The following is a 14981-nucleotide window of genomic DNA, read 5'->3' on the forward strand; positions in this document are numbered from 1 at the left end:
TTACAACAAAATAGTCTCCATAACAGTTAAACAATAGTGGTTTAAACACATAGTACTGCAAGTTCAATAAATCAAACTGTCGTGTGCTGTTGATAGATATTTCTTAAGATTCGAGGGGCTTGCAACATGTGGTCTATGTGGGCCAGATATTGGTGACCCCGTTATAATGAAATGGACATTTCATACAATGAATTAGTAAAATAACAGTGTACACAAATACAAACTATGCAAATGTTGCTGTTGGACAAAGTGAGTCTAAAGACCAATCAAATGTCATGTCATGGCATGCGACACATTAGAAATATAACAAAAACAGGTTTTTACCATTTAACGAATAAAGTCCACCCAATTCTCTCTAGAGCCAACACGGAGATGCTAATGCATGCTTTTATCTTCAGTCGAATTGACTACTGCAATGCCCTGCTTTCTGGTCTTCCCAAAAAGACAATTTCAGTTCTGCAATTACTGCAGAACTCGGCAGCACGTGTCCTGACGAAGACCAGAAGGCGGGAGCAGATTACACCAATTTTAAATCCCAGTATTTGCTCCCTGCGTGTTTCAGGATCAATTTTAAGGTTGTTTTACTGGTTTTTAAATGTCTTAATGGTCTCTGGCCTTCTTATCTCTCAGAGCTGCTTTCACACTATGAACCCTGAGCTTCTCCGGCTCTGGCCTTTTACTTATTCCTAAAGTCAAGACACACATTCACGGGGAGACATTGTTCCAATTTCACGGCCCGCATCTGTGGAACAGCCTGCCAGAGCACCTCAGGGTTGCAGAGAACAGTCAAGTCAAGTTTATTTGTATCGCCCCTAATCAGAAAAGAGTCTAAAGGGTTTCACCGGCCACAGTTAATTGACGACATCCCCTAATCTAAACTCTTCAATCGGACAAGGAAAAACTCAAAACCCCATTTTGGGAAAAAAGAAACCTTGAGAAGGGACTGCAGATGCGGGGGATGCCCCATTCCAAGATGGCCAAGCTGCAATGGATGTTGAGTGGGCAAAATTGATCACATTGTCAGGTGCTGTACAATGTTCATTACGATGGCATAAGAGTCCATTTAAAGAGAAAAGGAGCCACAGGGTAGACGCGTTCAGTGGTTCTGCCTCAAGAACTGGCCTGGACGGTCAGAGCAGAGAGCTCCATGGCAATGACTCCAGGGGATGTAGTCCACCTCAGATCGTGTCCCAGTTCGTCAGTGCAGAACCCAAACAGCAAGGTCCTCAGCTTCAGTCAACATCCCCTAGCCCTCTCTCCGAGCAGGACACAAGAGGGGCTGCCGGGCTGGGGGCCTGCTCATCTGTGCTGGTTTCCGGTCTGGTCGCCCCCCCTTTTCTGCCCTGCCGGTCCTCCAGTTATAATGCATCATACACCCATCTAAGGGGGGCGGGCAGTGTCGAGCTGGGGAGGAGACTCGGCCAGGTGTCCCGGCACTCCATCCTGCTCTCTGGCCTGCCATGCCATTTCCCTGAGGATTTTTAATGCACCACATACATTTGCACATCCTTTGAGGAGCTGGTCGGTCTGGTTGGGGGTGACAGTTAAGGGTCATCTTTGCCCTGTGACCGTCTCCCCTCACCACCACCAGTTTCCCCAATTTTAATGGACTACACCCCACCACACACAATCAAAGCACAGGGATAATGCTTGCCAGTCGGGGACCTGGTAGCCATAGTAATAGAGTGGGTGGTGGGTACTCACATTTCTCTTGGCTTGACTTCTGGGGCCTGCGCCTCAACCCCCCCCCCCCTTCGGTTCTCGGGCCGTGGAGGGATAGGGGTCTGCCCCCCTTTGGGGGCCCCACACTGCTCTCCCCTCTCTTGGTCACGGCGGGCGCTTAACATGGCCTTGCTTTTGGCGAGCTATGACTACCGTAACTTCTCATGTATAATGCGCACCCATGTATAATACGCACCCCTAAAGTTGACCTAAAAATTCTGGAAAACCGTTCATCTGATGTAAAATGCATTTTTACAATGCATGATTTTGCTTCTACCCATATGATCAAAACATGAAGTACAACCCCAATTCCAATGAAGTTGGGACGTTGTGTTAAAGATAAATAAAAACAGAATACAATGATTTGCAAATCATGTTCAACCTATATTAAATTGAACACACTACAAAGACAAGATATTTAATCTGCAAACTGATAAACTTTATTATTTTTAGCAAATAATCATTAACTTAGAATTTTATGGCTGCAACACGTTCCAAAAAAGCTGGGACAGGTGGCAAAAAAGACTGAGAAAGTTGAGGAATGCTCATCAAACACCTGTTTGGAACATGCCACAGGTGAACAGGCTAATTGGGAACAGGTGGGTGCCATGATTGGGTATAAAAGGAGCTTCCCTGAATTGCTCAGTCATTCACAAGCAAAGATGGGGCGAGGTTCTCCTCTTTGTGAACAAGTGTGTGAGAAAATAGTCGAACAGTTTAAGGACAATGTTCCTCAACGTACAATTGCAAGGAATTTAGGTATTTCATCATATACGGTTCATAATATCAAAAGGTTCAGAGAACATGGAGAAATCACTGCATGTGAGCGGCAAGGCCGAAAACCAACATTGAATGCCCGTGACCTTCGATCCCTCAGGCCGCACTGCATCAAAAACCGACATCAATGTGTAAAGGATATCACCACATGGGCTCAGGAACACGTCAGAAAACCAATGTCAGTAAATACAGTTCGGCGCTACATCCGTAATTGCAACTTGAAGCTCTACTATGCAAAGCAAAAGCCATTTATCAACAACACCCAGAAACGCCGAGCTCATCTAAGATTGACTAATGCAAAGTGGTAAAGTGTTCTGTGGTCCACATTTCAAATTGTTTTTGGGTTTTCTGCACTTTGTAAAGCAAATCTTTGTATAGTGCCAATAAAAGGCATTCGATTCGATTCTATTATATTGTACTCTATCAAAACCATACTAAGCCAGCAACATTTTAAGTTGCAAGCACAGCACTTTCGATTAATGTTTTTTTTTTTTTATTCAAAATTGCACCTCTGGTCAGTGGCGGACTCCAGCAGCAGATTCACTTGAACATATGTGCAAATCACGTAAAATAGACTCATAAAAAGTATTACACAAATGCATACAAAATGAGTACAAGTTTAAAGCACTTCAATGATAAAGATGAACATAAATGACTTTGTGACTATGTACAGTCTCACTGCAGACAGGAGATCAGACACCCAGCGGCACGGAGCTGAGGAGACAACTGAGGAAGTGTCAGATTTGACTTGCCCCAGCGTATAACCAGCCCATGCAGCTCACAATCAATGTATTTGTCTTGTATTTTGTAAGGACAAAAATATAAAAACTTGAAATAAAATATATCATACACACCAGAGATGCTGATTTACAGATAAAACCCACCCCCTTTTTCTTCTGCTTATGCCTGTAAACTAGTTGTGGGCTTTTCTACCAAAGGTACTCAAAGCCACTCTACCCCTTGAGCCATGCCGCCCCAGCTATATAATAGAGCTCATTGTGTAGTGCTCTGAAAGTGCCGAATAATCCCTACATCAGACTACAGGATTTTAGCTCCAATATTGGCCCAATTAGCTATCACAGCCAATTTCCCAGATCAGGTCCACATATTTCGTCACGAACGACAAAACTTCTTGTTGTGTGACATAATCCACAACCAACAATTTGGCCCTACGATAGCCCTACGACGCCAAAATGAATAGTCGAGCATGCTTGATTTTTTTGGATATCTTCCAGTCTCCATGTGTTTTGTGGACTTGGAGAAGGCATTCGACCGTGTCCCTCGGGGGGTCCTGTGGGGGGTGCTTCGGGAGTATGGGGTACCGAACCCCCTGATACGGGCTGTTCGGTCCCTGTACGACCGGAGTCAGAGTTTGGTCCGCATATCCGGCAGTAAGTCGGACTCGTTTCCGGTGAGGGTTGGACTCCGCCAAGGCTGCCCTTTGTCACCGATTCTGTTCATAACTTTTATGGACAGAATTTCTAGGCGCAGCCGAGGCGTAGATGGGGTCCGGTTTGGTGTCCTCAGTATTGGATCTCTGCTTTTTGCTGATGATGTGGTTCTGTTGGCTTCATCAAGCCGTGACCTCCAACTCTCACTGGAGCGGATCGCACCCGAGTGTGAAGCGGCTTGGATGAGAATCAGCACCTCCAAATCTGAGACCATGGTCCTCAGTCGGAAAAGGGTGGCATGCCCTCTCCAGGTCGGGGACATTGTTGTTGTCGTCGCCATGGTAACAAGTGTATCTGGTCACATTGACCGATGACATGTTTTCTGGGTCCACCCCTCCGACAAGTGTTTGATTTGAACAGATAAAGGACAGTGATCGTAAAAGACAGGATGCGATGGTATCGGAATACATGTCGTGTAGTGTTGCCTGAGATACGGCAAGATTTGATGGCAGTAGTCTAACATAGTGCAATTGTGAAAGACCAAATTTGTCTTGTGGTCTGATCCAGGCATTAATCTGAGTAAAAACAACACAACCAGCAGCGTTACTGGTCGATTTATCCTCATTTGAAAAATCCAGCTTGAAAATGATTTTTTTATAACGTCGGTCACCAAGTCAGTTTCTCCTGCTGTCCCATCAGCCATTTTGGGCAGCTTCTTTTCTCATCAACCAATCGAGGATGGGAAAATGCCGACATCACCCGGGGCCTTCTCGGTAGACCTGTTTATTGAATCTGAAATCTGATGTTACGTCGGCCACTTTGGGCAGCTTCTTCTCTAATCAACCAATTGAGGAAGGGAAAATGCCGACATTACTCGGGGCCTTCTAGGTAGCACTGTTTATTGAATCTGAAATCTGACTAGTTGAATAAATAAACCCCTATTGCCATTTTGTGTATGTAGCATGGGCCAGCATTTACAACATTGAAGATTACATTGACATGACAAAACATAGAAATGGAATCTGATTGGACCCACCAAAAATTAATCCACACAACTGGAAGCTGGGCAGCCAAGACAAACGCTATGAAATTAAGACAAAGGACTGTTGGAAATAAATTAGCACATATTATGATATAATTTTATTATATATACAATAATAATAATAATAATAATCAGACTCACAGTTCTGAGGACGGGGGTTCAATCCCCGGCCCCACCTGTGTGGAGTTTGCATGTTCTCCCCGTGCCTGCGTGGGTTTTCTCCGGACACTTCGGTTTCCTCCCACATCCCAAAAACATGCATTGATTGGAGACTCTAAATTGCCCATAGTTGTGACTGTGAGTGCGAATGGTTGTTTGTTTGTATGTGACCTGCGATTGGCTGGCAACCAGTTCAGGGTGTACCCCACCTCCTGCCCGATGATAGCTGGGATAGGCTCCAGCACGCCCGCGACCCTAGTGAGGAGAAGCGGCTCAGAAAATGGATGGATGGATAATCAGACTCACAGTTCTGAGGACGGGGGTTCAATCCCCGGTCCCGCCTGTGTGGAGTTTGCATGTTCTCCCCGTGCCTGCATGGGTTTTCTCCGGGCACTCCGGTTTCCTCCCACATCCCAAAAACATGGATTAATTGGAGACTCTAAATTGCCTGTTGGTGTGACTGTGAGTGTGAATGGTTGTTTTTTTGTATGTGCCCTTTGATTGGCTGGCAAACAGTTCAGAGTGTACCCCACCTCCTGCCCGATGATAGCTGGGATAGGCTCCAGCACGCCCGCGACCCTAGTGAGGAGAAGCGGCTCAGAAAATGGATGGATAATAAATATTAAATATAATTAATTAATAATGTAATGAAGTTGTAAATGTAGGTCAGTACTTTTAATAGTGGTTAGGGCAGTAGAGAAGGCTCTGAAGGCACTCATTGCACACCACTGGTAGAAGGAGTTCGCTCTTTCAGATTCCTGGGGGTGCACATCTCGGACAACGTCTCCTGATCTACCAACACGTCGTCATGTTGACATAGAACAAGTGAAATCCAGGGAAGAAGCTGTATCAAGCTCTGGCCGCATTATCATGTTGATGATAGACTGAAAAGATGATATTGTTTCATTGAGGTGTGCTTTCCAGATGTAAGTCAAAATACACGAGATGGAATTGTACTTCTGTTGGTAAAAAATGCACTTTTATGCTATCTCTTGAAGACCAACATTGTATTTCTGAAGGAATATTCTTCAGAAAAAAGTATACCTGTAAGTACAGATAAGCATTTGTTTTGTACCTTCATTTTTTAGGGTGTATAGAAAACGAATGTATGACATTGGACCACTGCACAGCTCAATGAAATCTTGACATCATCTGTAGAGCATTTGCTCTGAACATAAACCTGTTAGTGATGTGTACAATGGGAATGGGAAAATATTTCTCAAAGTTACAGAGTTTGCAAGTTATTTGCTGACAGTCTCTATTACTTACTGCGCTGGATACACAAACCAGCCACAACATGATAAGTTGTACAGTATAATGATATACAGCTGTGTCAAACATTCTGCCTTTACAAATTTAATACAAAGTAATGTTAGGCTTTGACTGACAACATCAGTGATGTATTTAACAATATGTTAATTACTGCTGTTCTATTTTGCAGCACTGTACTGTATCATACTGAGAGCTCTCAGTATGATGTGTAATAAACTGATGCAGTCAAATTAGCATCAATATCCAGTGATTTACTGTACTCCTTTTGTGGACTTGTAGAGAGTGGAATAGAACTTGTTTTTGAGAATATATTGAAAATTAATTTAAAATCATGTTATTCCCGTCTCATTTTCTTTCTGTCTGTCTTCATCATTGGCGTCTTGGCTATCCATCACCAGTTAGAGGCTTTTTACTCAATCTTCACCACGGAGCAACAGGACCATGTTAAGTCAGTGGAATATCTACGCAGCAACTTCAGACCAATTCAGAGCCTGGACAATCGCCATGTTTTCAAGTCAGCGGTCAAAGACGCCTGGCTGCCTGACCTGTCTCACAGTGGGAGTGGGCCTTATGGCACAGAGTCTTCCAGAGGTAGGTGGGAGTTCTTTAGCTTAAAGTACACACTCTCAAGTTGTAACGAATAGATGTTTACACATGGACAGAATTTTTGGTACCCCTCTATTAAGAAAAAAAAGAAATTAAAAGCTGTACCTTGTGCAGACCAGACGAAACTAGAGCTTTTTAGCAAGTCCTGTAAGCGCCACATTTACAAACTAAAAAATAAAGTGTACAAAAGAAAATAACACTGAAGCTACTGTGAAACATGGAGGCTTGGTTATGTCTTGGGTCTGCTTAGCTATACACACTGTGTCTTGAACCTGTACAGGGTACAATAAAATCTCAAGCGTGTCAAGGGGTTCTGGTGAAAAATGCACTGTACAGTGTCACAATCCTTGGTCTCAGTCGCAAGCATACGAAAACAAAACATTGGACTATTCTGAAGTGACTTCTATGAGCCATGATATGCATCTTATTGAACAGTGGAGGTATAAAACAATTTATACCTGTATATCACAATAGCAACTACATTTTATTGAGTCATTGATTTATTATGAATACAGTATATATGATACATTTCCTTTCCTAATATTTTAATATTCAAGATTCCCAACTCAACTTTATAATGATGTACCGATTCCATAAACCTTTGACTAAGCACATCATTAAGATATACAATATAACAGGTAGAGTTCATCATGGAGGAGTGCAGGTGGACCCAGTGGAAGGTAAACAGGACAGGAAAGGCAGGGGTGCAAGGGAATCTCAAAAGATGCCTGTTAATATTCTCATTCATCCAGGTCATTTCATTCTCAGGGCACTGAATCGATCGCAACTCGACTGTTCTGGTTGTCTTAAGACGTCTCACCTGTCATCTGAGCAGTTAATGCAACAAGGCTTAATTAGGACAGATTAGCCTGAGTTGGTATGGAGTAAGTCAACTATTTATGCTCCAAGTTGGAAGCACACCTCAAAATCACGGACGATATCATACTTTTGCAATGCAAAAGACAGTCGTTAGGATTCCTGGCAGAGAGGCCGCTGTCGTTCCACATGAATCGTTAGGGGGAAAGTCCCTCATTATTCCATTCAGTTGTAAAGTGAAAATGGAAGTGCCCTAAAGGCCAAGGAGGCCGTGTTTTTATTTTTATTTTTATTTGTTAAAGGCAGACTTATTTAATTGAATTACTGAATATTGTAGACAAAAGGACATTATTGTAAGTGGGAGATAGGTGGTGTTCTAAGCCACCTCCTATGTTAAACGATGTTTTTTTTTCACTTTCACGTAATGGCCTCTCTCACTCATCTTTCAAACCATCTTTCTTCCCTGTCTAGAATATGCACATTTTTGTCCTTAAAAGAGTGCTGTTTCTCTTGGAGGTGCAAGTAGAGTCTTGACCTGAGGAGTTTGGCCATCTGTATTGTGACGGGCATCTGCTCAGTGGTTGCTTGGTTTTCCCAATGTATGTACTGTATCTGTGCATACCTCACTGTACTTGACCACATACACCAGATCACTTTTCTGGCTGAAAACATTCCAAACAGTCCACAGGCCAAAGAGGAAGGGCATAGACATGTGAGGGAGGTCTTCAAAACCTGTGTTTAGCCCAGCTGGTATATTTGTGAAAAGTGCATCTAATTCCAGAAGAGAAAAGAACAAGGTGGATGAGAAAGAAAAGAGTGACAGATCCAACAATATTGTCATTTTGTATTAATCAGGTCTTTTTGAACCAACACAACATTCCCATACACTTCAAAGCTGATAACACCCTGACACAAAGGGTGGTACATCCCAAAAACCGGACACCACACACCCAGAAACGCAATCAGGTGTATGTGGTCAAGTGCAGTGAATAATGCACAGATACATACATTGGGGAAAACAAGCTGACGCATGGCACAACACAGTTGGGCAAACTCCTCAGGTCAAGACTCAGCTGTCTCCCTGCACCTCCAAGAGAAAAAGCACTCTTTTGAGGACAAAAATGTGTATACTGTATTCTAGATAGAGAAGACAGATGGTTTGAAAGAGAAGTGAGAGAGGCCATATACACAAAGACCATCCCTTGACAGAAGAGGTGGCTTACAACTAGACTTTACACTGATTTTATCGGGCTGATCAGTATCGCCTGATATTTAGCATTTTATGCTGATCGGCTGCTCGGCTTTAATGTCATAATTCGCCATTGATCGGCTCCGCAAAAGACATTTACTTTATTTTTAGCCTTGTCGCGTGTCTTTTGACGTAGTACTATAAATATTTGACGGCCAATGAAGTTATTTAAAAAAACAAACAAACAAAAAAAACATGTCCGCGGTGTGGGAGTCTTCTTCTGAGACAGGCAACACGTAATGCCTTGCTCAAACTACAAGACAAATTTGCTCTTTCACGATTGCACTGTCAGACTACTGCAATAAAATCTTATATTCCGATACCTCCGCATCCCATTTTTTTACGATCATTGGGCTTTATCTTGTCAACTCAAATGCGACCGGATACACTCGTTACCGTGGCGATGACAACAAGAGTGGAGTGCGCTGATAGTATTATAAGGACATAATGGGGGGAAAACGTGTGTTGGTGGTCACCGGTGCTCAGGACAGAAGAGGACGTTCGTTTAAGGCTTGCTTGAGGTATGTGCGCATATTTTTAATACAATACAGCTCACAAGCAGGGAATAAAATGTTATGTAGCCTAGCAAGCTACTGCTAGCACGAATGGTTGGACGTAAACATGCCGTCGTTCTGTCGAATCATGCTCTAAAGGGTCGGTGTGGGTTAAGTAATTTAATTAAAAATAAAGTAATTTAATTACAGGAAGTTAGCACCCATTATTTCTGTCATCTAAGGTAGTGGTAGGGGAGAGTGTGGCTAGACAGCATAGGATGGTGGTGTGTAAGATGACTCTGGTGGTGGGGAGGAAGATTAGGAAGACAAAGGCAGAGCAGAGAACCATGTGGCGGAAGAAAGGACGAGTGTTGCGCAGCTTTTCAGGAAGAGGTGAGACAGGCTCTCGGTGGACAGGAGGAGCTTCCAGAAGACTGGACCACTGCAGCTAAGGTGATCAGAGAGGCAGGCAGGAGAGAATTTGGTGTATCTTCTGGCAGGAAAGGAGAGAAGGGGACTTGGTGGTAGAACCTCACAGTACAGGAAATCATACGAGGAAAAAGGTTAGCTCAGAAGAAGTGGGACACTGAGAGGACCGAGGAGAGGCAAAAGGAACACATTGAGATGCAACATAGGGCAAAGGTAGAGGTGGCAAAGGCCATACAAGAGGCATATGATGACATGTATGCCAGGTTGGACACTAAAGAATGAGAAAAAGATCGATACAGGTTGGCCTGACAGAGGGATAGAGATGGGAAGGATGTGCAGCGGGTTACGTTGATTAAGGATAGAGATGGAAATATGTTCACTGGTGCCAGTAGTGTGCTAGATAGATGGAACGAATACAACGAGGAGTTGATGAATAAGGAAAATGAGAGAGAAGGGTGAGTAGAAGAGGCAAGTGTGGTGGACCAGGAAGTGGCAATGATTAGTAAGGGGTAAGTTAGAAAGGCATTAAAGAGGATGAAAAATGGAAAGGCAGTTGGTCCTGATGACATTCCTGTGGCCGTATGGAAGCATGGAGTGCTCTGGAGTGGTGGCTGTGGAGTTTTTGACCAGCTTGTTCAACAAAATTCTAGTGGGTGAGAAGATGGCTGAGGAATGGAGGAAAAGTGTGTTGGTGCCCATTTTTAAGAACAAGGGTGATGTGCAGAGCTGTGGGAACTTTAAAGAAATAAAGTTGATGAGCCACACAATGAAGTTATGGGAAAGACTAGTGGAGGCTAGACTGAAGTGAGTAATTGCGAGCAACAGTATGGTTTCATGCCTAGAAAGAGAACCACAGATGCATTATTTGCCTTGAGGATGTTGATGGAAATGTAAAGAGAAGGTCAGAAGGAGCTACAGTGTGTCTTTGTAGATCTAGAGAAAACCTATGACAGAGTACCCAGAGAGGAACTGTGGTACTGCATGCGGAGGTCTGGAGTGGCAGAGAAATATGTTAGAATAATACAGGACATGTACGAGGGCAGCAGAACAGTGGTGAGGTGTGCTGTCAGTGTGACAGACGAATTTAAGGTGGAGGTGGGACTGCATCAGGGATCAGCCCTGAGCCCTTTCCTGTTTGCAGTGGTGATGGATAGGCTGACAGATGAGGTTAGACTGGAATCCCCGTGGACCATGATGTTTGCAGATGACATTGTGAATTGCAGTGAAAGCAGGGAGCAGGTGGAGGAACAGTTAGAAAGATGGAGGCATGCACTGGAAAGCAGAGGAATGAAGATTAGCCGAAGTAAGACAGAATATATGTACATGAATGAGAGGGGTGGTGGGGTGAGAGTGAGGTTACAGGGAGAAGAGATAGCAAGGGTGGAAGACTTTAAAGCATTGGGGTCAACTGTCCAGAGCAATGGTGAGTGTGGTCAGGAAGTGAAGAAACGGGTCCAAGCAGGTTGGAACGGGTGGAGGAAGGTGTCAGGTGTGTTATGTGACAGAAGAGTCTCTGCTCGGATGAAGGGCAAAGTTTATAAAACAGTGGTGAGGCCAGCCATGATGTACGGAATAGAGACAGTGGCACTGAAGAGACAACAGGAAGCAGAGCTGGAGGTGACGGAAATGAAGATGTGGAGGTTCGCTCTCGGAGTGACCAGGTTGGATAAAATTAGAAATGAGCCCATCAGAGGGACAGCCAAGGTTCAATGTTTTGGAGACAAAGTTAGAGAGAGCAGACTTCGATGGTTTGGACAGGTCCAGAGGAGAAATAGTGAGTATATTGGTAGAAGGATGATGAGGATGGAGCTGCCAGTCAAGAGAGCTAGAGGAAGACCAAAGAGAAGGTTGATGGATGTCGTGAGGGAAGACATTAGGGCAGTTGGTGTTCGAGAGGAGGATGCAGGAGATAAGCTTATATGGAAAAGGATGACGCGCTGTGGCGACCCCGAAAGGGACAAGCCGAAAGGAAAAGAAGAAGATTTCTCCCATGTGATGTTTGTTTGACTTGACTGACTGATTAGAATACATGATCTGACGAGAGCAGCAATTTCCAACCTTTATGGAGACAAGGAACATATTTTACAATTCAAAAATCTCACGGCATACCAACAAACAAAAATGTCACAAAAAGTGGATACATTAATTACTGTATTTACTTACTGCCATCTAATAGAAGACCATTCATTAGTTCTGTCTGTCACTATGCCTCACTGGCATAAATAGAGGAACAACGATACAATATTTATTGTAAATATCATTTTTTGAGCAATTAAGTACACAAGTATATACAGTAAATGAACAGGTCATTTAAATAGACACATCTTGTGATCAGATCGGTTATCGTTTTTTTAAACTCGCTAATTGGTGATCGGCCCCAAAAATCCTGTTCGTGTAAAGCCTACTTACAACATGACCTATTTTCCACTTACAATGTCATCCTTTTGTCCTTTCCAAAAAAACTCAATTCTGCCTCCAACAAATATCACAAAAAAAAAAAACACGTCCCCCTTGGCCGTTAGGCAGCTCCACTATCACTTTACAACTGAATGAAATATTAATGTGTGAGTTTCCACCTAACAACGCTTGTGGATGGACAGTGGCCTCTCTGCTTGAATGTGTGTGAATCGGTTATTTTTATGGTGTTCGGCATGCAATAGATAGATCAATGTACTTTTTATTGACCCCGTGAGGGAAATTAAGGAAGTATAGCCATCTATCGTTTTCATGGAATATACCATAAAAAGTTCAATTCCCTCACATGCAGGCAAAGGAGTGATATTTTAGTGATGGGGCAACAAAATACAAAATTTATACAGCATAGTGAAAATTGAATTTAATTAGTACATTAAAAAAAGAATGGAAAACTACACCCACAGGTCATGTTTTAGTTAGTTGTTTTTTTTTGCGTTCTTTATTTTAATTGTTTGTATTTCATACATTCCATAGACAGTCCACACTGAAAGAAAACAACTCATAGAATTTACTTGTAAAACCCTCATAGCAATTTGCACACAATTGGTGTCATTTTAAGTAAAACTCACTCACCAGTATCAAGTTAATTGTAATTACCACTATCCTTATCTGTTGTAAAGATATTCAGTAAATTTTACTTAATTGCATTTGTAACAGGCTGGAGAAAGGGAGATGAAATGACCACTCAGATAACGATGTTTCTTCTCCGGAAGCTCTACCAAGAATGAGATTTAGTATTATTTATCGTCATAAATAATACAAAAGACACTTAAATACACAATGGCTGCTGAGTGTCACCCAAACTAGCGAACTCAACTCGGACATAAACGTGAAAGTCCAAACAAATACATACTTTAAAAAAAAGTTTTAACCCACTGGTTTCTTAAAGCTTATGCACATTAATATTCACATATCATACCTGAATAAAGGGAGATGAAATGACCACTCAGACAACGATGTTTCTTCTCCGAAAGCTCTCCCGAGAATGAGACATCGTGCCGAGAGCTCCCTCCTCTGTCTTTAGCAGGCATAAGCAGTCAATCACAGATCACTTTTCTTCAAGAGGCTAAACTATCCATCCATTTTCTTTACCGCTTATCCTCACTAGCAGATTATAAACATATTGTACAGGTATATACAAGTATTTTTAAACAGTGTAAACCATATTTAAACGTTGTAAATACGTTTCCCACAAATCTTTCCCACAAGTCTCGATAAAGTCCTACATTCATCTTCATGAATTTTACCTATTAATGAATGACTGACTTTTAAATTATTTTATAACCTATCATATATGACTAATCTATCACACATTTATATAGGGGGCGCCACGGTGGACGACTGGTTAGAGCGTCTGACTCACAGTTCTGAGGACCAGGGTTCAATCCCCGGCCCCGCCTGTGTGGAGATTGCATGTTCTTCCCGTGCCTGCGTGGGTTTTCTCCGGGCACTCCGGTTTCCTCCTACATCCCAAAAACATGCATGCTAGGTTAATTGACAACTCTAAATTGCCCGGAAGTGTGAATGTTAGTGTAAATGGTTGTTTGTTTATATGTGCCCTGCGATTGGCTGGTGACCAATTCAGGGTGTACCCTGCCTCTCGCCCGATGATAGCTGGGATAGGCTCCAGTACGCCCACGACCCTAGTGAGGAGAAGCGGCTCAGAATATGGATGGATGGATGGACATTCATATCGGAAAAATATCAAGTAATTCGTATATCTTGTTATGAAATAATTTGTTTTCAATCTTGTTTGAAATTTGGAATTACTTGTTTTAAGTAGATTTACTCAATACAATTCAGTTGCTTATTTTCTTTATCTAAATGCTAATTGTACCACAAAACACACATAATGCAGTTTATTTATTGTATTTCATTTTATCTGGGATCTCAGTAAATCAGACCCTCAATATTTTCTCCCATCCGCTCATTTGGTGCTGTGTTTGTCTATTTCTTTTTCAACAAGCCAATCTATAAAGGCTCATCAAAGTTCCTTGTTTTTTTTTTTCATCCTAAATTGTTGACAGTTCATAATGTGAATAAATGAAGGCTATTTCGTGTTACTTTTGCACAAAGGAAACCATTGACTTATCAGTGTGTGTGTGCGTGCATGTTTGTGACATCTTGGATAGCTCTCCGTTATTTCACCAGTGAGCTGGGTAACTCCCCTAGCATAAGGCAGTGGGAGGCACACCAGTCCCCTTCTTGCTCCTGCCTCATTACCATTGAAACAACACCACACATTATGCAATGTGTTCGCGCGCATGAGAGTGTGAATGCAGTGCAAATGTGTGAGTGTTCCTCTTAAGGTTTGTGTGAGCTTGAACTGGTCCAAGCATCTGTGTTGTGGCAAATATGTCGACAGATTTTATTCCCTTCCTTCCATCACCCACTCTCTCCCATATGGTTAAGTCAGAGAGAGGTGCATCACCTAGATGTATGCACACCTCCCTAAGAAAACACAGCATGGTTCCGTGGGTTTTTCTGGCATGTTGCACTGAACACTTTGGTCGTGCCCTTGAGTGCTGCAGTGGGACGCATATTGTATA

At 42.7% G+C, this 14981-nt stretch overlaps 1 protein-coding gene across 4 annotated transcripts in view; it reads left to right on the plus strand.

Moving 5' to 3' along the window:
• LOC133483561 (receptor-type tyrosine-protein phosphatase gamma-like) overlaps positions 1–14981 on the plus strand; it is a 499015-nt gene that overhangs the window by 347015 nt on the left and 137019 nt on the right. For all 4 annotated transcript variants that reach the window (XM_061784954.1, XM_061784955.1, XM_061784956.1 and 1 more), the window contains exon 8: positions 6762–6954. In XM_061784954.1, the coding sequence (XP_061640938.1) occupies positions 6762–6954 (193 nt within the window). The remainder of the gene's footprint in view (positions 1–6761; positions 6955–14981) is intronic.

The sequence above is a fragment of the Phyllopteryx taeniolatus genome, chromosome 9 (genome assembly GCF_024500385.1).
Source record: "Phyllopteryx taeniolatus isolate TA_2022b chromosome 9, UOR_Ptae_1.2, whole genome shotgun sequence".
In the NCBI taxonomy this organism is placed as follows: domain Eukaryota; kingdom Metazoa; phylum Chordata; class Actinopteri; order Syngnathiformes; family Syngnathidae; genus Phyllopteryx; species Phyllopteryx taeniolatus.